The sequence below is a fragment of the Stenella coeruleoalba genome (assembly GCF_951394435.1).
Source record: "Stenella coeruleoalba genome assembly, chromosome: 3".
Classification (NCBI taxonomy): Eukaryota; Metazoa; Chordata; class Mammalia; order Artiodactyla; family Delphinidae; genus Stenella; species Stenella coeruleoalba.
In genome coordinates this window covers 94,543,433-94,566,235 of record NC_137148.1, presented here as the reverse complement: position 1 = coordinate 94,566,235, position 22,803 = coordinate 94,543,433, and the positions used below count along the sequence as shown (strand labels likewise).

The 22,803-nt window shown below is 37.8% G+C and overlaps 2 protein-coding genes across 3 annotated transcripts in view; one reads left to right on the top strand and one right to left on the bottom strand.

Moving 5' to 3' along the window:
* Positions 1-1,435, bottom strand: part of AP3S1 (adaptor related protein complex 3 subunit sigma 1) — a 70,074-nt gene extending 68,639 nt beyond the window's left edge. The window contains 1 exon segment of the mRNA XM_079918578.1: positions 1,160-1,435. Coding sequence (XP_079774704.1) covers positions 1,160-1,228 — 69 coding nt within the window. The 5' untranslated portion in view covers positions 1,229-1,435.
* A 73-nt stretch (positions 1,436-1,508) lies between these two features.
* Positions 1,509-20,825, top strand: ATG12 (autophagy related 12; the record flags this gene model as incomplete). Of its 2 annotated transcripts, XM_079918579.1 has the most annotated exons (4): positions 1,520-1,897; positions 10,200-10,336; positions 18,751-18,813; positions 19,475-20,825. In XM_079918579.1, the coding sequence occupies exons 1-4, from the start codon at positions 1,735-1,737 to the stop codon at positions 19,532-19,534; spliced, it is 423 nt and encodes a 140-aa protein (XP_079774705.1). In that variant the 5' UTR covers positions 1,520-1,734. The 2 variants fall into 2 exon arrangements, with proteins under 2 accessions (XP_079774706.1, XP_079774705.1); XM_079918580.1 differs by lacking the exons at positions 10,200-10,336; positions 19,475-20,825 and having other exon boundaries at positions 1,509-1,897; positions 18,751-18,812.
* Positions 20,826-22,803: the final 1,978 nt, after the last annotated feature.

Genomic DNA, 22,803 nt, shown 5'->3' with positions numbered 1-22,803 from the left:
CACATTTAATTTTTAACGGCAGGAATGATTTCCATCTGGGATTTATCTGCATAAAAGTGTTAGCCTTGGCACACTTTCAGTATTTAGCTGAAAGCTCATTTTTTGGCTCTAAGCAAAATTCCCAATACTACGCAATAGGTATTATCTCTACATTAATCCCACCACTGAGAGCCTAATATTGTGTTCTACATAGTGGTGAATTTTGCCCTCAGATAAGCACATCTGTCTGTAACCCTCCCTCAAACACTGATAAATTACTTACCTTCACTACCTTAAAATCTTCTGCATTTTTCAACAATATTTACACTTCTAAAAGAGTTTAACAGATATTACTATTCTTCGTAAGGAGAAAGAAAAACTATAAATTAGGACAAACTCCCTTACGTAGAAAAATGCCAAACCAGCCGCTGAAATGGTAACTTTCAGGTATAGCATCACAGTTCTAACTGGTCAAACTACAATCCTCGCCAGTTATTGCAGGAGTAGATAAATTGCAGCCACTGGGGGAAAAGCCACATAAAAACGTTAGGTCCTCACTTATCTTTTTCGTTAAAAAGGAGACACCTGAAAGTCACAGGGGCAGTAGATCCCGTAAGGCAACCTACTGGAGAGACTGTACTGAGCGTGCATGTCTCCAAACGCAGAAAACCAAAGTTCCTGCGTGACGACAGGATGGCAGCGAAAAACAGTAGCCCATCCGTCCACAGGAGAAGAGAAAGAAGTCCACCAGGAAAGGCTGGGAGTCACGGAGGTGGAGCTGCGAGACCTACCGGCTCCGCGCCGTTTCCCTCGGCTGCTAACAGAAGCCGCGGGCTGCAGATCGGCGAGAGCGCCGGGTGGGCTCGCGGGCGCAGGGGGGCTGCGGCTGACCGACTGGCTTCGGCCCCGCACCGGGAAGTCTCCAGGGCCTCGCCCGCGCAGCCGGGAAGCCACCCAGCCCACAGACAGGCGGAGGAGCCACCTGGGCAGAGCCACGTCGGAGGAAGGGAGCGCGGCGGGAGGTGGGCACCCGGCACACCCACCGGGAGGCTGACAGCCCGGAGCGCGAGACGGCCGGGGCGCGAGAAGGGCCGCGGCGCGCTTGAGGGGGTCGTCCTGAGGGCGCCGCCGGCCGCCAACGACTCCCCCTAGCCCGAATCGGCTGCAGCGGGGTACTCACGTAGGGCTGGTAGAACTTGGAGAGCCGCGGCTTCCCGTGGTTGTTAAAGATGAGGATCGCCTTGATCATGGCTGAGCCGGGCCGACCGGGTGGGAGCTGGGGGCCAGGGCGGGGGCGGGCGCGCGAGCCTCGCCTCGGGATCTCGCTGGCGATCCTTCCCCACCCGCCCCCTCCCGCACACGCGCGCGCGCGCGCGCCCCCCGGAGCTGCGGGGCAGGGCTTGGATAGGGCGGGGCCTGGGCGGGGTCGGCGCGGAGGGAAGCGGAAACAGCTCCAGGCCGGAGCTCGAAGCATAGGGGCGCTTGCGCTCCGGGAGGCTCACGGGGACGTTGCCTACCGACCTTTTCCGGAAACTTGCTGTTGTGGGGGGCGGAGAAACAGTAGTTGATCTATCAGCGGTCAGGGGACTGCAACAGGTTCGACGCAGAGGACCAACCTGCAATTCCGACTCTCAGTGGTGGTTTGGGTTCTCCCCGCCCCTACTCCGGCACCTCCCTAGCGCCGCTCTCCGGCGCAAAGCCCGCCCACTGTATGCGCTGAGCCACCACTTCCGCCCTCACCTCCCTCCAAGCAAGATGGCTGAGGAACCGGAGTCTTCGCTGCAGCTTCCTCCCTCAATTGCTGCTGAAGGTGAAGGACCCACGGAGGTCTCCCCAGAAACAGCCACTCCGGAGCCCCCTTCTTCCGCTGCAGTCTCTCCGGGAACAGAAGAACCTGCCGGTGACACCAAGAAGAAAAGTAATTTTCAGAGCAGTTTCACTCTGGGCAGAGACGGGAGGTTGAGGTTGTCTTCGAATAGGGATGGCGGCTAATAAAGAAACAAAATTTAGAGGAGGGCCGGTTCCAGACGAGGTTTTTGACTAGTCAGGAGAGAGGAAGTATACTTTTCGGCTTTTAAGACGTTTGAGTTAAGTGCCTCGAAAGAAAGCTATCTCTGGACGCACCTTCGCGGTGTGGTACCCAGTTTTTGAATGTCACGGCATTTATTACGCTGTACTCTTATCTTCCTTTGAAATGACCAGACTGAGAGCTCTTTGAAGGTGGGAACTCTGTGGGATCTGGATAGTTCCAAGTACTTAACGCGGGATCTAATTATTTGAATAATGATTTTAGCTGATAAGGATGGTCTATGGCAAATCTGAATTAGCATCCACACCTTCCGATTAGGTCTCTGTTTTTTATACCAAATGAGTGTGAATTCACACCTTGGACCAAAAAACTGGGGTTTTACCCGGTATGAAGACTGCTAAGGGAAAACTAAAGGCAGAGGCATCGCCTTTTTTAAAAAAAAACAAAAACACCGTTTTGGAATCTTTGTAAATGAATCATTTCGTTGCTTGAACTGGACCCTTTATTGCTTGAGAATTAGTCCTCAACCCTTTATTTCTTGAGAATTAATTCGCCATTGTAAAATACAGTAATTCCTAAGTGGAGCACTCTATGTAGAGTTGCCTATGAGAAAATCAGGAATTCGTTTTCTCATGTTGTGCTCAGTGATATCATGCCCTTTCATCCATCTTCACTTTCTGCTGCTGTGGAGGATAATTGTCTCTCCCAGCACTGTCCCCCTTTTAAGTCAGACTGCCTCTACACTTGGGGGAAATCTTTTCTGTCATTTCCACATTATTCACCAATAGATAAACAAAAAACTATAATTATTTCTGTAGGTAACTACTAGACTCGTTCGTCAGATGAATCCCATGAGTTTTAGAGATTTTTTTTATTTCTTATTGGAGTATAATTGGTTAACAATGTTGTGTTAGTTTCTGCTGTACAGCGAAGTGAATCAGTACTGTTGTTCCCTTTTTTCCCTTGCAATTTACTATAAGCAGAAACAGACTTTCAAAGAGTTTGTCTTAATATCTAGCAGTCTTAGTCAACAATTAACTACATACTTGAGCCTGAAGATTGCTGTGTAATACTGTGGCTAAAAAATAAGGCCCACATTCCCAGATATGGCCTGAGGTTATATGGCATGTTTTCTTGAGTCTGCACAATTTATGATTTTTAACTATCATTTAAAAATCGAATTTTCACCTTCTGACTCCTGTGAGCATTTGAGTTAGCCTCTGTGATAGAAAACTTACTTTCTAGCTATTTAATGTCTACCCTGAAGTTGTCATCCTTTTTTGAGGACCTTTTCTCATGGAAAAAGCTTAACTATTTCATATGCTCCACCTTTGGTTTAATCTACATATTACTGAAGCTGACCAAGCTTGTTAGTTATGGCGGCACTTTAGGATCACCTGAGGGAGCTTTTAAACATAGCAGTGCCGAGGCCCTATTTCCAGAAGATTCTGATTTAGTTGATGTAGACATCTGTTTTCTTATACATGTTCCCCCAGTTGAGTCTCCTGTGTAGCTAGAGTGGAGAACTACAAACAAATCACCTTTAGAATTAAAAAAATTAATAATAAAGTACAGCTATAATCATAATAAATATTTTTCCTTCTCTAGCTTCTTGCTGTCGCTCTCTTCTTCAGTAGTACAACTCACTATTTTCTTCTTCACTTTCCTGCAATGCCCAGTTGCAGTTGACTGATTGATAGCCCCAGGGGATTGAAGGAACAGGGACAGGGAGGTATGGAAGGTGAGTTAACCAAAATCTCCTTAGCTATCTCCCAGTTCATCTCTTTTGCTTAGATAACTGAGGGTAGGATTACTAAATGGAAGAAGGGAGATAAACTTTAGTAGGAAGATAAACTGTGCATTATGTGTTCTAGATGGCTTCATTCCAGGGGTAAACTTCAGTAAATTGATCTCAGTAACCTCATTGGGACCCAATTTTTAATACCAAGGAATGGGACAGGAAGGTTGTAATAGAATAGAGTTGACTTTAGGGGGCAGCAGAACACCTCTGCTTTCGATGTTTCCTTTGATTGTGGATGTCTTTTTTTTAAATTTTTTTAAATTGAAGTATAGTTAATTTACAATGTTGTGTTAGTTTCAAGTGTACAGCAAAGTGATTCAGTTATACATATATGTATATTTTCTTAATCAGATTCTTTTCCATTTTACGTTATTACAAGATAGTGAGTATAGTTCTCTGTGCTATAAGCAGGTCCTTGTCGTTTACCTATTTTATATATAGTAGTGTGTATATATAAATACCAAACTCCTAATCTATCCCCGCATCCCCCCCATAAGTTTGTTTTCTGTTTGTGACTCTATTTCTGTTTTGTAAATGAGTTCATATGTACCATTTTTTAGATTCCGCATATAAGTAATATCATGTGGTAATTGTTTTTCTCTGACTTCACTTAATATGATGATCTCTAGGTCCATCCATGTTGCTGCCAGTGGCATTATTTCATTCTTTTTATGGCTGAATGATATTCCACATCCTCTTTACCCATTCATCTGTTGATGGACACTTAGGTTTCTTCCACGCCTTGGCTATTGTAAATAGTACTGGTATGAACATTCGGGTGCATATATCTTTTCGATCATGGTTTTCTCCAGATATATGGCCAGGAGTGGGATTGCAGGGTTTTATGGTAACTCTATTTTTAGTTTTTAGTTTTTTAAGGAACCTCCATACTGTTCTCCATAGTGGCTGCAATTTACATTCCCACCAACAGTGTAGGAGGCTTCCTTTTTCTCCACACCCTCTCCAGCGTTTATTATTTGTAGACTTTTAAATGATGGCCATTCTGACTGGTGTGAGGTGATATTTCATTGTAGTTTTGATTTGCATTTCTCTAATAATTAACAATATTCAGCATCTTTCCTGTGTCTTTTGGCTGTCTATATCTTCTTTGGAGAAATGTCTGTTTAGGACTTCTGCCCATTTTTTGTTTGGGTTGTTTGTTTTTTGATATTAAGCTGTAAGAGCTCTTTGTATATTTTGGAAATTAATCCCTTGTCTGTTGCATCATTTGCAAATATTTTCTCCCAGTCTTTTCATTTTGTTTATGGTTTCTTTCACTGTGCCAAAGCTTTTAACTTTCATTAGGTACCATTTGTTTACATTTACTTTTATTTCCATAACTCTAGGACACTAATCCAAAAAAAATATATATATATATATATATATATATATATTGCTGCAATTTATTTTCAAGAGTGTTCTGCCTGTGTTTTCGTCTAGGAATTTTATAGTATCCGGTCTTACATTTAGGTCTTTAATATATTTTGAGTTTATTTTTGTGTATGGTGTTAGTGCATGTTCTAATTTCATTCTTTTACATGTAGCTGTCCAGTTTTCCCAGCACCACCTACTGAAGACACTGTCTTTTCTCCATTGTATATTCTTGTCCCCTTTGTAGTAGACTGCTTGACCATAAGTGCGTTGGGTTTATTTCTGGGCTCTCTATCCTGTTGCATTGATCTATGTATCTGTTTTTGTGCCAGTACTGTACTGTTTTGATGACTGTAGCTTCACAGTATAGTCTGAAGGCAGGGAGTGTGATTCCTCCAGCTCTGTTCTTCTTTCTCAAGATTGTTTTGGCTATTCAAGGTCTTTTATGTTTCCATATAAAATTTAAAAATATTTGTTTTAATTCTGTGAAAAATGCCATTGGAAATTTTATAGAGATTGCGTTGAATCTGTAGATTGCCTTGGGTAGCATAGTCATTTTAACAACACTGATTATTCCAATCCAAGAACACAGTATATCTTTCTATCTGTGTTGTCTTCAATTTCTTTCATCAGTGTCTTACAGTTTTTGGAATACAGGTCTTTTGCCTCCTTAGGTATGTTTATTCCTAGGTAATTTATTCTTTTTCATGCAATGGTAAATGAGATTATTTCCTTGATTTCTCTTTCTGATATTTTGTTAGTGTGTAGAAATGCAACAGATGGGACTTCCCTGGTGGTCCAGTGGTTAAGACTCTGCACTCCCAGTGCAGGAGCACAAGTTTGATCCCTGGCCAGGGAACTAAGATCCCATATCCCTCACAGTGCAGCCTAAAAAAAAGGAAATGCAACAGATTACTGTACATTAATTTTGTGTTGAACAACTTAACCAAATTCATTGAAGAGTTCTAGTAGTTTTGTATCACATTGATTGATTTGCAGATATTGAAAACTCCTTACATCCCTGGGATAAATCCCACTTGATCATGATGTGTGATCCTTTTCATGTATTGTAGGGATCAGTTTGCTAGTATTTTGTTGAGGACTTTTGCATCTATGTTCATTGGTGATACTGGCCTACAATTTTCTTTTTTTGTGATGTCTTTTTCTGGTTTTGGTATCAGGGTGATGATGGCCTCATAGAATGAGTTAGAAAGTGTTCCTTCCTCTGAAATTTTTTGGAATAGTTTCAGAAGGATACATGTTAATTATTCTCTAAGTATTTGGTAGAATTCACCTGTGAAGCCATCTGGTCCTGGACTTCTGTTTATTGGCAGTTTTTAAATTACTGATTCAATTTTAGTATTGGTAATTGGTCTGTTCATATTTTCTATTCCTTCCTGGTTCAGTCTTGGAAGATTGTAACTTTCTAAGAATTTATCCATTTCTTCTAGGTTGTCCATTTTATTGGCATATAGTCGCTCAGAGTAGTCTCTTATGATCCTTTGTATTTCTGTGGTGTCTGTTGTAACTTGTACTTTTTCATTTCTGATTTTATTAATTTGGGCCCTCTCCCTTTTTTTCTTGATGAGTCTGACTAAAGGTTTATCAATTTTGTTTATCTTTTCAAAGAACCAGGTTTTAGTTTCTTTGATCTTTTCTGTTGTTTTCTTCGTCTCTGTTTCATTTATTTCTGCTCTAATCTTTATGATTTCTTTCGTCCTACTAACTTTGGGTTTTGTTTGTTCTTTCTCTAGTTGCTTTAGATGTAAGGTTAAGTTGTCTGAGATTTTTCTTCTTTCCTGAGGTAAGCTTGTATCACTATGAACTTTCCTTTTAGAACTGCTTTTGCTGTGTTCCACAGGTTTTAGATCATTGTGTGTTTGGTTTCATTTGTCTCTGGGTATTTTTAATTACCTCTTTGATTTCTTCAGTGAGCCATTGGTTGTTTAGTAGCATATTGTTTAGCTTCCACGTGTTTGTGTTTTTTGCAGTTTTTTTCTAGTAGTTGATTTCTAGCCTGGTAATGTTGTGGTCGGAGAAGATGCTTGATATGAATTCAGTTTTCTTAAATTTACCAAGGCTAGCTTTGTGTTGCAGCATGTGATCTATCCTAGAGAATGTTCCATGTGTACTTGAAAAGAATGTGTATTCTGCTGCTTTCGGTTGGAATGCTCTATAACTATCAGTTAAGACTGTCTAACCTAATGTGTTGTTTAAGGCCTGTATTTCCTTATTGATTTTCTGTCTGGATAATCTGTCCATTGTTGTAAGTGGGGTGTTAAAGTCCCCCACTATTGTTGTGTTACTGTCAGTTACTCATTTTATGTTTGTTAACATTTGCCTTATATATTGAGGTGCTCCTGTGTTGGGTGCATATATATTTACAATTGTTATATCTTCTTCGATTGATCCTTTCATTATTATATAGTGTCCTTCTTTGTCTCTTGTAACAGTCTTTATTTAAAAGTCTATTTTGTCTGATATAAATATTGCAACTGCAGCTTTCTTTAGAGTTCCATTTGTGTGGAACACCTTTTTTCCATCTCCACACTTTCTGTCTGTATGTGTGTCTAGGTCCGAAATGTGTCTCTGGTAGGCAGCAAGGTAGGTAGGTCTTGTTTTTGTATCCATTCAGCCAGTCTATCTTTGGTTGGAGCATTTAGTCTGTTTTCACTTAAGGTAATTATTGATATGTATGTTCCTATTGCCATTTTGTTAATTATTTTGGATTTATCTTTGTAGGTCTTTTTTTCCCCCTTTTATTCTCTTCTCTTATGATTTGACGACTGTCTTTAGTATTATGTTTGGATTCATTTTTCTTTTTTGTGTATCTATTATAGATTTTTGTTTTGCAGTTAACATGAGGTTTTTGTATGAGGAGCCTATATCTGTACGTGCTTGTTTTAAGTTGCTGATCTCTTAATTTCAAATGCACTTTAGATACCCTGCATTTGTACTCTTCTCCTATCATGATTACTGTTTTGATACTATATTTTACATCTAATTGTTTTGTGTATCCTTTAACTGACTATTATGGATATAGATGATTTTACGAATTTTGTCTTTTAACTTCCCTACTAACTTTGTGCGTGGCTGATTTCCTGCCTTTATTATATGTTTGCCTTTACCAGTGAGCTTTTCCATATCATAATTTTCTCATTTCTAGTTGTGGCCTTTTATTTTCCACCTACAGAAGTTCTTTTAGCATTTGTTATAAAGCTGGTTTGGTGGTGCTGAATTCTTCTAGCTTTTGCTTGTCTGTAAAGCTTTTGATTTCTCCATCAAATCTGAACAAGAGCCTTGGTGGGTAGAGTGTTCTTGGTTGTAAGTTTTTCTCTTTCATCACTTTAAGTATATCATGCCACTCCCTTCTGACATGAAGAGTTTCTGCTGAAAAATCAGCTGATAGCCTAATGGGAGTTCCCTTGTATATTGCTTTTGATATTTTCTCTTTACCTTTAATTTTTGTCATTTTGATTACAATGTATCATGATGTATTTCTCTGTGGGTCAATCCTGTATGAGACTCTGCACTTCCTGGACTTGGGTGACTGCTTCCCTAGGTTAGGGAAATTTTCAGCTATTATCTCTTCAAGTATTTTCTCAGGCCCGATCTCTCTCTCTTCTCCTTCTGGGATATAATGTGAATATTACCACATTTGATGTTGTCCCAGAAGTCTCTTAAACTGTCCTCATTTCTTTTCATTCTATTTTCTTTATTCTGTTTGATGGCAGTGATTTTCAGTATTTTGTCAGAACTAATACATTCTTCTGCCTCATTTAGTTTAATGTTGATTCCTTCTAGTGCACTTTTCTCTTCAGTTATTGTATTCTTCAATTCCATTTGGTTGTTCTTTATATTTTCTAATTCTTTTTGATGAAGTAACTTCAGGAGATAGATTCATAGTCTTTCTGTTTGCATCTTTGTATTTTGAATTATTGAAACCTCTGATTTCTCAGAAACCTTTTTGGCCCCTAGTTTTTCTATTTTCTTTTTAATAATTTTTATTGTTTTCCTTTATTTAAAAGTTTATTGTAGAAAACTTGGTGGTTACAAAAAGCACAAGTAAAATCAAGTGATTATCACCTATAATATCCCTACTGGGAAATATCATTTTGGTGCATATTCCACATTTATGTGAATATGTGCCTGTGATGGTTTTAATGAAATTGAAATCTTATGCTGCTTTATATTTAGTATTTTTTGATAATTTTTTCATACTATTAAATATGCTTTTATAGTATCTTTAATGGTAGCTAAATTATCTTAAGGTTTAATAAGCGAGTTATGATCTGGTACTGTTCTAAACACTTTTATGTATTCACTTAATCTTCATAATAGTCTTATCAGGTTGCTGCTATTATCCTCATTTTACAAGTGAATAAACTGTGGTACAGAGAGGTTAAAGAGCTTATCTATATATATGTGTACATACCTAGCAAGTGGCAGAGCCAGGATTTTGAACCCAGGGAGTTCAGAGTGTGTGCTTTATATCTTTACTACAGTATATACATCCTACCATAGAGTATAATATCCTTTACTTAACCAATCTCCGCTAAACATCTTTGTTGGAAATTTAGGTTTACCTTTTTTTTTTCCAATAAAAATAAATGTTTTGATGAAGGTGAAATTCTTCTAAGTGAATCTCTTCATATCTTCCATTTGTCATCTCAGGCATACCTCCAGTGTCATAAATACATAAACTGTATGTTGATTGAAAGTTTAACTTTTCTGAAGTATTTTATATCACATTCTCGTTAGATGTTTCAGTGTACTTGTTAGTATAGTTTACCATTGAACAACATGGGTTTGAACTAAGCAGGTCTACTTACACATGGACTGTTATCAATAAATACGTACTAGAATACTACATAATCCGTTGTAGGTTGAATCCGCAATATAGAACTGTGGATCCAGAGGGCTGAGTGTAAAGTTATAGGTGGATTTTCGACTGTGTGGACATTGATGCCCCTAATTCCTGTTTTGATTGTGTCAACTGTATTTTTTTTTCCTTTACAGTTGACATCCTGCTAAAGGCTGTGGGAGACACTCCTATAATGAAAACAAAGAAATGGGCTGTAGAGCGAACCCGAACCATCCAGGGACTCATTGACTTCATCAAAAAGTTCCTTAAACTGGTGGCTTCAGAACAGTTGGTAAGAAAACAATGGTGATCATTTCCCTACAAAAATTCACAAAACATTTGTCTCTCAGTATTCAAGGGGGATTTCAGGAGCATCCTTTACAGATGCTCAGGTTCCTTATATAAAATGGCATATTTGCATATAATCTGTACACATTCTCCCTTATACTTTAAATCATTTCTAGATCATTTATGATACCTAACACAATGTAAATGCTACATAAATAGTTGCTGGTACACGGCAAATTAAAGTTTTGCTTTTTGGAACTTTCTGGAATTTTTTTCTCCAAATATTTTCCATCACATTTGGATGAATCCGAGGGAGGATGCAGAACCCATAGATATGGAGGGGGTACTGTAGTTCCTAGGCAACAATGAATAACTGTTGTATGTAGAAATATATATGGAACCACATATGTTACTTCAGTAATGTCCTTTTATTTCTTTTGTTAGTGGAATTTCCGTGCTTTATTGAAGGATTCTCTGGAGAACCCTGAAAAGAAATGAATTTTAGATTTGCTTTTAAATGTGGACTGACTTTTTTTTTTTTAACCTACCGTATTGGTTGTTTTCCTCAAAAAGTCACTGAATGCCCATGCAGAAAGATCTATCATAGAATATCGGTATAGAAGGTTTTGGGGTTTTCTTTGTTTTGGTATTAATGTTGCTTCCTTCCCATTCTCAAGGTAATCAGTATACCTTTGCCATGTGCTGTGGAAGAACTAAGAGGTATACAGTTGACCCTTGAACAACATGAGTTTGAACTGTAGCAGTCCACTTATCCGTGGATTTTTTTAGTAAATACATACTATACTACTACACAACCTGCAGTTGGTTGAATCTGCCTTGTATACACAGATTTTTGACTGTGCAGTGTGGGCGCCCCAACCCCCTCGTTTTTAAGGTTCAGGTGTACTTATTTCATATTATGATACGTGTTAAGCATTTCATGGTGAGTTGTTAGGATTAAAATTTTAAATGCCACAGGTTTTTAATTTGGTTTTTTTTTCTTTTTTTTTTTTCTTGCGGTACATGGGCCTCTCACTGTTGTGGCCTCTCCTGTTGCGGAGCACAGGCTCCGGACGCGCAGGTTCAGTGGCCATGGCTCACAGGCCCAGCCGCTCCGCAGCATGTAGGATCCTCCTGGACCAGGGCACGAACCCGTGTCCCCTGCATCGGCAGGCGGACTCTAAACCACTGCGCCACCAGGGAAGCCCCTTAATTTGGTATTTGGCCACAGAAATTTAAATGTCTACATGTATTTGACATTTTGTCACATGTTATGTTAATATATAGAACGCCTTTATCTCCAGACCACAATCTTGGTCATTGTTAACTCAGGTAATGTATATGTGGATAGATAATTGAAGAATCACTAAGTATTTTTTAAATACAGTTATGTGTAAGGATTGGGTGATTATTTATGAAAGTGAGGTGTGTTGGAATTTATTATTTATGAAAGTGAGGTGTGTTGGAATTTATTTCTTTTTGTCAATGAAGAGTTGGAAACAACTCTGATCTAAGGTTTTGGTTGTAAGTGGCTTTCACAAAAGTGTCATGTCATGGGTACAAAAGTAAGTGCAAGATAGGTTAATCACTAGAAGTTATTTGAGGTAAGGATAGCATAGAACCAGGGATTCCTCCAAAGGAAGTTGTAAGGGAAAAGTGATGGGGATTTTTGAGTTTTACAGGTGAACATCTCTGTTTGTGATCACTCGGAATGAGAAAAGATCTGTTTTATAAGAGTGCTATATAGAATTTAATTAAATTTCAGAGATGGGCAAGGATATTATAGTGTCATCCACTTGCATATGGTAGCTAACCCCTGAGGAGCAGAGGACCTTGCCTAGAGTCCAAGTCTAAATGGAAAAGTTAGGGTAATGAGGACATACACTTAAGAGAAATGAGCAGAGGTTATCTCTACTAACTGTCTACCATGAAGAGTTGGAGAGGTAGGTAACCAGAGGAGTACCAAGTAATTAAGGCATTACTTTTAGAAATTTGTGGATAGAAGAAAAGGTGAAAGAATGCTGTGTTCTATGTTAATGTTAGAGTTTTGACATTTTGTATTGCTTGTATTCAGTAATCTGAAAGGACTTGGTTGATGTCAATATATATTAGGTTGAACCATGTAAAACTGCCATCAATCAATCATTTTAACCAAAAAAAACTTAGCAATTTCACATGGTCCAACTTTAAAGCTTTGTAGCAAATCTGATTATCTCTTCCCATTTAAGCAATAGGAAACATAAACAAAAGTAGTCTTTTTGTCACTTTTCCTGATTAAACTAGAACTCACATCTTCTGGCTTCATAGAGCTGTACCCTACCTTATTTTCACAAAATGAATGTCAAAAGAAAAAGTAATGCTGGGGATTCTAGGAAGATAGCAGTGGTGTCAGAAGGCATGAATTCCCACAAAAATGTAGTCAACTAGAAAGCAAAACCAAAACCCCATCATCAGTATAGTTATAACAGAACTTAGATGACAAGTATCCTGAAACCTAAGATTCAAGTTGGTGGGAATACCCACCAATGACCACAGGATCTGCGTCGTGTTAGCAAAAGTGCTGAAAAAAAATAAACAGTAGGATTGGCATCTGATAGCACTGAGAAAGGGAGAACCTGGAAGTAGCTAACAGATATTCACTGGAAAGTACAGTGGGCTAATTTAAGAATAGTAGCTGAAATTGAGAGTGTTTGATTCTCTCCAATAGCAGGCGATTACAATATATCTGCATAAGGAGGACTTAAGGGACTGGAGCAGTCTAGCCCCTGAGAACTCTCAAAACAGACTCAGGCTCCCTTCCAAGACAAGATCCCACACTGAAGAGGAACTTCTGGAAGTGAAACACATTTAAGCAGGGAAAGGAAGGAAAAAGAAGGACCAGGTCAAAATGGAGAGGAACAACCTGGAAAGCTCAGAAAGCAGACCTCCGGCACTTCCCTGGTGGCGCAGTGGTTAAGAATCCTCCTGCCAGTGCAGGGGACATGGCTTTGAGCCCTGGTCCGGAAAGATCCCACATGCCACAGAGCAACTAAGCCCATGCACCACAACTACTGAGCCTGTGCTCTAGAGCTTGTGAGCCACAACTACTGAGGCCACGCGCCATAACTACTGAAGCCCGCATGCCTAGAGCCTGTACTCCGCAACTAGAGAAAGCCCACGTGCAGCAACGAAGACCCAGTGCAGCCATAAATAAATAAAATGTTAATTGTTAAAACAAAGAAAGAGGGGCTTCCTTGGTGGCGCAGTGGTTGAGAGTCCCCCTGCCGATGCAGGGGACGCAGGTTTGTGCCCCAGTCTGGGAAGATCCCACATGCCGCGGAGCGGCTGGGCCCATGAACCATGGCTGCTGAGCCTGCGTGTCCAGAGCCTGTGTTCCGTAACACGAGAGGCCACAACAGTGAGAGGCCCATCTACCGCAAAAAAAATAATAATAATAAAAATAAAGAAAGAAATAAAAATAAAATAAAAATAAAGAAAGCAATAATAAAAATAAGAAAAATAAAGAAATAAAGAATAATAAAAATAAAGAATAATATTGTTCAACACTATACAAAAAACAACAGTAGAGGGAGCACTGTGGAGTTAGCAAAACTACACTAACTCATTTCATTCTAAAAGTTGAGGAAAACTGATTTCATATACAAGTAAGCAACAGAGAAGTATCAAGGTTAAATCCTGCACAGTGTTATAAGGAAGCAAAATAAACAGAGTAACATCCCTAAAGACAATGAAAGCATGCCAGAGAAAAATGTGCTTACACGCAGGTCAGTAACTGATTTATTATGTCAAAACAAGTGTCAAAAGAAAGATGATACAAGACACGAAAGAACAACATAAATCAGCAATAGTAAAACTCGAAGTGACAGAGCTCAGGAAAAGAATTACAGGTTAAATTTCAGAAATGGAGACTAAACTAGATGGAATATAAGAGCAAATAAACAGCAGGTAATGGCTGAAGAAAAATAGAAGGAAAAAAGAAGAATTTTCAAAATCAAAAAGATATACCTAGGAATAAAGATACCTAAGGAGGTAAAAGACCTATACTCTGAAAACTATAAGAAACCAATGAAATAAATTGAAGACAACACAAACAGAAAGATATACTGTGTTCTTGGATTGGAATAATCAGTGTTGTTAAAATGACTATGCTACCCAAGGCAATCTACAGAGTCAATGCAATCTCTGTAAAATTTCCAATGGCATTTTTCACAGAACTAAAACAAATATTTTTAAATTTTATATGGAAACATAAAAGACCTTGAATAGCCAAAACAACCTTGAGAAAGAAGAACAGAGCTGGAGGAATCACACTCCCTGCCTTCAGACTATACTGTGAAGCTACAGTCATCAAAACAGTATGGTATTGCACAAAAACAGATACATAGATCAATGGAACAGGATAGAGAGCCCAGAAATAAACCCACGCACTTATGTCAAGCAGTCTACTACAAAGGGGACAAGAATATACAATGGAGAAAAGACAGTGTCTTCAGTAGGTGGTGCTGGGAAAACTGGACAGCTACATGTAAAAGAATGAAATTAGAACATTCACTAACACCATACACAAAAATAAACTTAAAATATATTAAAGACCTAAATATAAGACCGGATACTATAAAATTCCTAGAGGAAAACATAGGCAGAACACTCTTTGACATAAATTGCAGCAACATTTTTTTGGGTCAGTCTTCTAGAATAAAGGAAATAAAAGCAAAAACAAACAAATGGGACCTAATTAAAAGCTTTTGCATAGCAAAGGAAACCATCCACAAAACAAAAATACAACCTACTGAATGGGAGAATATATTTGCAAATGGTATGACCAATAAGGGATTAATATCCAACATATATAAACAGCTCATACAACTCAACATCAAAAAAACAAACAACCCAATTGTAAGGTGGGCAGAAGAACTGAAAAGACATTTTTCCAAAGAGGAAGTGCAGATGGCCAACAGGCACATGAAAAGATCCTCAACATCAGTAATCATCAGGGAAATGCAAATCAGAACCACAGTGAGATACCACCTCACACCTGTCAGAATGGCTGTCATCAAAAAGAACACAAATAACAAATGTTGGCAAGGATGTGGAGAAAAGGGAACCCTTGTATACTGTTGGTAGGAATGTAAATTGGTGCAGCCACTGTGGAAAACAATATGGACGTTTCTCAAAAAACTAAAGATCGAACTACCTTATGACCCAGCAATTCCACTCCTGGGTATACATCTGAAGAAAACAAAAAAACTTGTTTGAAAAGATACATGCACCCCTGTGTTCATAGCAGCATTATTTACAGCTGCCAAGATATGGAAGCAACCTAAGTATCTATCAACAGATAAATGCATAGAAGATGTGTACGTACACACACACACACACACACACACACACACACACAAATGGAATATTACTCAGCCATAAGAAAAGAGAAATTTTGCCGTTTGCAGCAACATAGATGGACTTGGAGGGCATTATGCTAAGTGAAATGAGTTAGAGAAAGACAAATACTGTGTGATATAACTTTACACGGAATCTAAAAAATACAACAAACTAGTGAATATAACAGAAAAGAAGCAGACTCACAGATATAGGGAACAAACTAGTGGTTTCCAGTTTGGAGGTAGGGGGACAATATGGGGGTGGAGGAGTGGGATATACAGACTGAAGGATGCAAGATAGGCTGAAGGATGTGTTGTACAACGTGGGGAACATAGCCAATATTTAGTAATAACTGTAAATGGAAAGTGACCTTTAAAAATTGTATAAAAATTTTTTTAACTTAAAAAAAATGTTAAACAGCATCTGGTTGCTCAGGCTCGGGGATGGGACGGGAGGTAGAATGAAATGTAAAAAGAATTTGAGAAAATGACAAATACTGAGTATAAACAAAGGAGAGTAAACAGAGAAATAGGAGTCCCTGAAGAAGAAAACCAAAGCAAAGGAACAAAACAAATACTTAAAATTATAATTCAAGGGAAATTTCTTCTAAAAAGATTTGAAACTACGTATTAAAAAAATGTACCAAGATCCTGAGAATACCAACCCAGTGTAATAATCACCGAGACACATTCTGGTAAGATTACTGGATGTGAAATAAAAAGAAAAATCCTTTGGACATCTAGGGGAAAAAGGACATGGCTTAGGAAATTAGGTTACCGTCAAAGCTGAGCAGCAAAGATACAAAGAAAGTGTGAGATAAGGATTTTATATACTACAAAACTGACATTTAATCAGGGCACAAAACTGTTAGCAGTGTGCAAGAACTCAAGAGAATGCTGTTCCCATGAACCCTCCCTACAAAATCTCAAGTTTATAACAACCAAAATAACTAAAGAGACATCTATATAAAGACTGGTGATTTAAAAAGAAATCATCATTCTTTAAAATTTTATCCTCCTAAGCTCTAGCATTTAGCTGAAGATTGTATTTTGAAATTTTTACCTCCATGGAACTTCCATTTAAACTACCTTAATTACTTTTTTTAAATTAAAGTCACTTTCAGTTGCTAACTCCTGTTACAGAATTCCATCAGGTTCTTATAGTTCTCTACTGTATCTGCTGTACTGTCCCCTCAACACTCACATCTTATTTTTGTTTCTTTTGCCTGCAGAGTCCTAATTATTACTCTCTGCACCTAGTTAAGTCCTAATTTGTTCCTCATTTTTTTTTTCCAGAAAGCCTCTCCTGACCAAAAGCCTAGGCTAAACTAATGCCCCATCTTTGTGCTACAGACCTTGTCAGATGCATTTTCCCTATCTATATTCTTATCTATTCAGGTATGTTTGCTTATTGAGGGGAGAGATCATATTAATCTTCATAATTCCACACCTTGTGCGTTTCCTAGCACATAATAGACACTCAGGGATTGTTTGCTGAAATAAACTAAATTGTTGTCCAGAGCCCTTTTCCTAATTTAAAATGTTCCAAAGAGTAAAATCTATGTTCACTCATAGTTAAACTGTCAGGAGCTAAACACAAATTATTATATCCTTATCACAGGAAATTCACATTAAAATGCACACTGATTTCAGTTGTTTCTGAAATTATGTTAGAACCTTACTCAGCCTTAATAATGAGTTGATATTTAAGCATGAACTTTTTTTTTTTTTGCGGTACGCGGGCCTCTCACTGTTGTGGCCTCTCCTGTTGCGGAGCACAGACTCCGGACACGCATGCCCAGGGCCATGGCTCACGGGCCCAGCCGCTCTGTGGCATGTGGAATCCTCCCGGACCGGGGCACAAACCCGTGTCCCCTGCATCGGCAGGCGGACTGTCAACCACTGCGCCACCAGGGAAGCGCCACCAGCATGAACTTTTTTAAATAATTTAATAAGTCTAACTAATGTCTATTGAGTATGTATATCAAGCACTTACACTTGATGTGTACTGTCTCGTTTTATTTTTCCCAGCAGCTTCAAGAAGTATAGGTCCTGTTATTTTCTATATTTACAAACAAGGACACAGTTTGAGAAAAGTTATTTGTATTTATAGCCGAAATTAGATCTCAGTAGAGCCCCTACTCTGAATTACTGCACTGTATTGCCTGAAGGAGAAATATAAGTGATATTTATTCTTGTTCTAGCTGATGTCCCAAATAGTATCTATCACCTAACTATTCTGATAGATACTTTTAAGGTCTATGTGAAGCCCAGGAAATTTGTCTTAAAATTTGATTGTAGACAAGGAAAATTGAATATGTTAACCTGCAAGTAATGTTTTGCTTTCTAAAAAGAAAACTATCAGAAGTCACTTGGACACTGATCTTTTGTTTCAGTATCTTCAGGAATTTTTTAGGTACTAAAAATGTTTCAGTAGAAACAGACTAAACTGAAACATTGAACAATGAATTCTTTAATAAACAAGGTTGTAAGGACATTAGGTTTCAATTATGCTACATTTTTGCTACTTCATTTGGCTGCAAGTGACTTTACAGAGGTCTCACCCAGCCTGAGTTTTCAGAGGTGGTAATGGTCAAAAACCTCCAACCGTGCATGTCATTTACTCAAGAAAAATGCACCAACTATCTCAATTATTAGATGTTTTTATTTGAGGCTGTGTGTGTAAAATTTTGTTAGGAGAAATTCTGTCTTTAATTATGAATAAATGAGAAACTTGATATTTTTACTAATGTAATTTCTTGGATAAACCTTCAAAAGCTGTTTGTAAAAACAAAAGTTTCTTAGTTATAAAAAGCTGGGAACAAAAATTCTGTTATTCCTCCAGAGGAAAGACATGCTCTTCATAAAGATCTCACTAATCGACTAATTTATGAGAATTAGAAAGAAGGGGTTTAGGGAAGCTTTCTTCAGTTCTGAAGACAAATAATTTGAAATAGCTGGCTGATTGGCACCCAGAAAAATGCAGATTAATCTGGATACCATTAAAACTGAATCACCATAATTTTCTTCTTTCTTGCAGTTTATTTATGTGAATCAGTCCTTTGCCCCCTCCCCAGACCAGGAAGTTGGAACCCTCTATGAGGTAAAACATTACTGCTTTATTTTCTTCATGGAATATGCTCATCTGTGTATAGTATGATCACTAACTCACATCATTTAAAGAGATGATAAGCCATTCTTAATTGTCTATCAAGAAAAGAGATTACTTTCTTGTTCTCTGTTATATCTCTAACACCTTGAACTTAGTTGGATCTCAATAGATTATACAGTGATTGAAGAATTAAATGATGAATAACACAAACAGAAGATGACTATGAAATATGACCAGAAAGTAAGATCTCCTTTTTTACCTACATGTAGTATCTTCTACATTGTTTTTATAATCAGTAATCCAGATCTCCCTCCAAGAAATTGAAAAGGAGACTATGTAGGAATGACTTTATTCAGCATCCTTACAGCACAATTACTAGAAAATAGTACATACATTATAGTCGGATGTAGAGAAGGGACAAGGTTAAAATGTCTGCTTATCTATGCTGACGGTGCTTAAAGGACAAGTTTTATTAAACATTTATGATTACTAATATGTGTCCAATAGTAGCTTGCATCTGTTGAAAGAACTAGCCTTATAGATACATGTACATGTATGAGGATGTTTATGATCAGTATAACATTTTTTTTCTTAGTTTCATCTAAGAATAACAAAAATTGAGTTTAATTTATTGCCGTTTTTCTTTTTGTAGTGTTTTGGCAGTGATGGTAAACTGGTCCTGCATTACTGCAAATCTCAGGCATGGGGATGAGCTACAGAGGAAAAGATATTGATAACTTAAAATGAATCTTCACAAAGCAAACAGCTCTGAAAAGTTTTGATCTTGTGGCAAGAGACTTGTGGATGTGATCTCTTCAGCATGCATCTACTGTGACCCATGTCTATACATTTAAAATATCCACAGAGTAGATGGACTCACAAAAATGTGATTTGTATTAAAACACAAATCAGCATAAAAGATTGACATTAGGGTTTACCCATTACTACAACTATTGCTCCAGAGCTGCCTCCAAAGTGTTGAAAAGGAGACTAAGATTATATAAAGCTGCTTTTGTACCACTTCTCAAAATGACTGAAACTGTTTACTTGAAAAATTAGCACTCTGCTGATTCCCCCCCACCATAAAAGTCAGTTTACTAAAGGATTCTTTTGGGGCTTATTCAGGGGAGTGCAATTTGTTTGAGGTATGTGTTTTGCCTTTTCTCATTTACATTTCTATCTACAGTGTTACCTTGTGAAACAAAGTTGCATTGACCTTCTGGCTTTATTACCTTGCATAGTCCAGTAGAGGGCAACCCAGCTGACAGAAAGAGTTAGGCAGTTTGGTTTTACCTCTTTGCCAGAAGACAATAGCTATTCCTGCTAATCTCTAGCAAACATCTAGCCAAGAGAGCACACATGTTGACACACTGGAAGATTGCTCTAGAGAAAATTCGGGGTTTCGGTTTAACTTTTATTGGGAAACAAGGAATTTTACAAATTTTGGACAAATGAGTCATCTGACTCTTTTCAATCTTATCTTTTAATGATTCTTGAGTCCCAGTGGTTATAACTGTGGTATGAAACTCTCTCTTATTTTTAGTGTCAAAAGCACTCAATGAGTAAACAAGGCAGCATCTTTCAGTTTTTTATAATGTATTTTCCAGCTTGAAAATGCTCAAAGAATAATTGGAAAATAGCTAGATTTTATGTGTATTTCATGCCATGACTAAAAGTACCATTTTTTTACTGATGCTATTAAACTGATAATTGCTTTAAATAAAATTCAGCCTTTTTTCTTCATTCTGTATTGTATTTGTAATGCAGCATTTTTTTAAAAAATTCCAATAAATTGAATGGAATGTTCAAACAGGATCTAAGGTGTATACAAGAATTCTAAGTGTTTATTTTCAAAGGTGATGAGAATGGTATGATTTTGTCAAAGGACTTTGAACTACGTTTATGTCCTTTAAGTCCTAGAATGTACTTTATGGTTAATGATCTGCCATACATTATCATTAAGGGATGCTAAGGAACAATTCAGTTTAAGGTGATGAAATCACTGTTCAGTTCTCATTTTCTGCCCGAGAACAAATTCCTAAGTCCCCTTATAATGATGTCCCTGTTTAACAAATTAATGCAGCTAGTATTAACACTGAAATAATACAGGTTGAATTGTGTAAAGGCTAAGTAAGAAATTAGTATGTATGTTGAAAGCTGGAAAGAATGTTATTTGCAGGTCAAATAAGTTGAATATGGAAAGGATCTGTTCTCTAGTTTTGTGCTCTTTTCAGTTTACTGAAGGATATGAATATATTTATATGCATATATATTTAACAGATGGGAAAAATGTGTTTAACCTATGTGTATCTTATGTTTGCTGCTAAGGTTTCAAATGATAGACTATTACCTTAATAGTCAAAACTACTTGAGTTTGAATTTGTGTCATCAACTTAATTATTCTTTTCTGATCTAAATAATTTACTAACTTACTCAATCTGAGGTTAGCTAAATATGTATACTTTGTTTTTTTCACTCACAACCTTTAAGAATATGTAGGGCTTTATACTTTTTAAAACCGTAGTTACATTATTCTGTGCTGACTATACAACATTTACTCATAAGCCTGGATCCCATAAGTTATTTGGTTATTAGAACTTAGAACACAATTCACAAAATATTTTTGCAGATGTCTGGTTTAAATGAGCTTGGGGGGGGACTAAACCCTCAGGTTATATTTTAAGTTTTCCATATTTATGAATGAGAAAATCAACATCAGTAATGCCACGCCTTATCTTACTGTGCAAAGATGACCCATTCTACATACAGTGTATATAATGTTAGAATAGTGTGCTTTGCGTCTTTGAAGCTGCCTGTGCCGAGGCCTTCACAGTGAGTTCCCCATATTTAGGGTGTAAGGTAAGCTAAGAATGTTTATCTGGAATCAAAATAAGATTGAATACTTCCTGGAATCTATGATTTCTGTAGAAGTTTTAACCCTGAAGGGACCTTTAATATCATCTACTCTGATAAGATTAGAAAACTCAAAGAGAAGTGCAGACCATGCTTTTAAATTATATAGCATTAGTCAACCAGTTTAGTTGTGTGTAACCCAAAGCGGGAAAGTACAGTGTTCAGAGGTATGATAATGAAAATCACCTTTTGTGCAGCTTCTGCTTCATTTTCCAAGGATTGTAATATACTTAGTAAGCTTCTGGACTAAGGGAATTCAGCTACAGACCACATAATGGAAGGAAAGTATTCAGAAAACAGTCCAGCAGGTTTACTTTTACAAATACTATTTTCCTTCAAAATTGTCCAACCCACACTGGATTATTCGCCGTTTCCTGAACGTGCATTGTTTGTTTGTTTTTCTGTTTCCTACACCTCCCCACTGCAAATCCTACCTCTCTGCCTAATTTATTTTTTAACTTTCTTAAAGCTTATCTGAATCTCTCAAGGAGGAGATACTCTCTCCCTCATAAGAACACAGCAAACCACCACTATTACAGCAGTTACTGCGCTTACTCCCTTACAAGCATGTCCAACACACTTTCATCATTGTCATATCCCTGAAAATAGGATGTTTGGGGGTTTTTTATTTGGTACCCACACACATAATAGTACATTTCCTTATGCACGTATAATCAGGAATTCATTATATATTGAGTGGGATGTGGTTTGCAGAATGATTTAAAGCAGCAATAAAGGAAATTTGCATGTTTTTAATTTTTGTATGGCAGAAGATGAAAATGTTTGCAACATATGACAGGGTTTTGATGTCCAATAATTGAAGAGCTCATTTCAGTTGATAAGAAAAAAGAACGTCTGAAAAATGGGCACAATACATTAAAATGTAATTCCAAAAAATAAAAATATAGGTGGCTAATAAAGCATGAAAAGTGCTAATCATTAGTTATAAAAAGTACAGGTAGGGCTTCCCTGGTGGCTCAGTGGTTGAGAGTCCGCCTGCCGATGCAGGGGACACGGGTTCGTGACCCGGTCCGGGAAGATCCCACATGCCGCGGAGTGGCTAGGCCG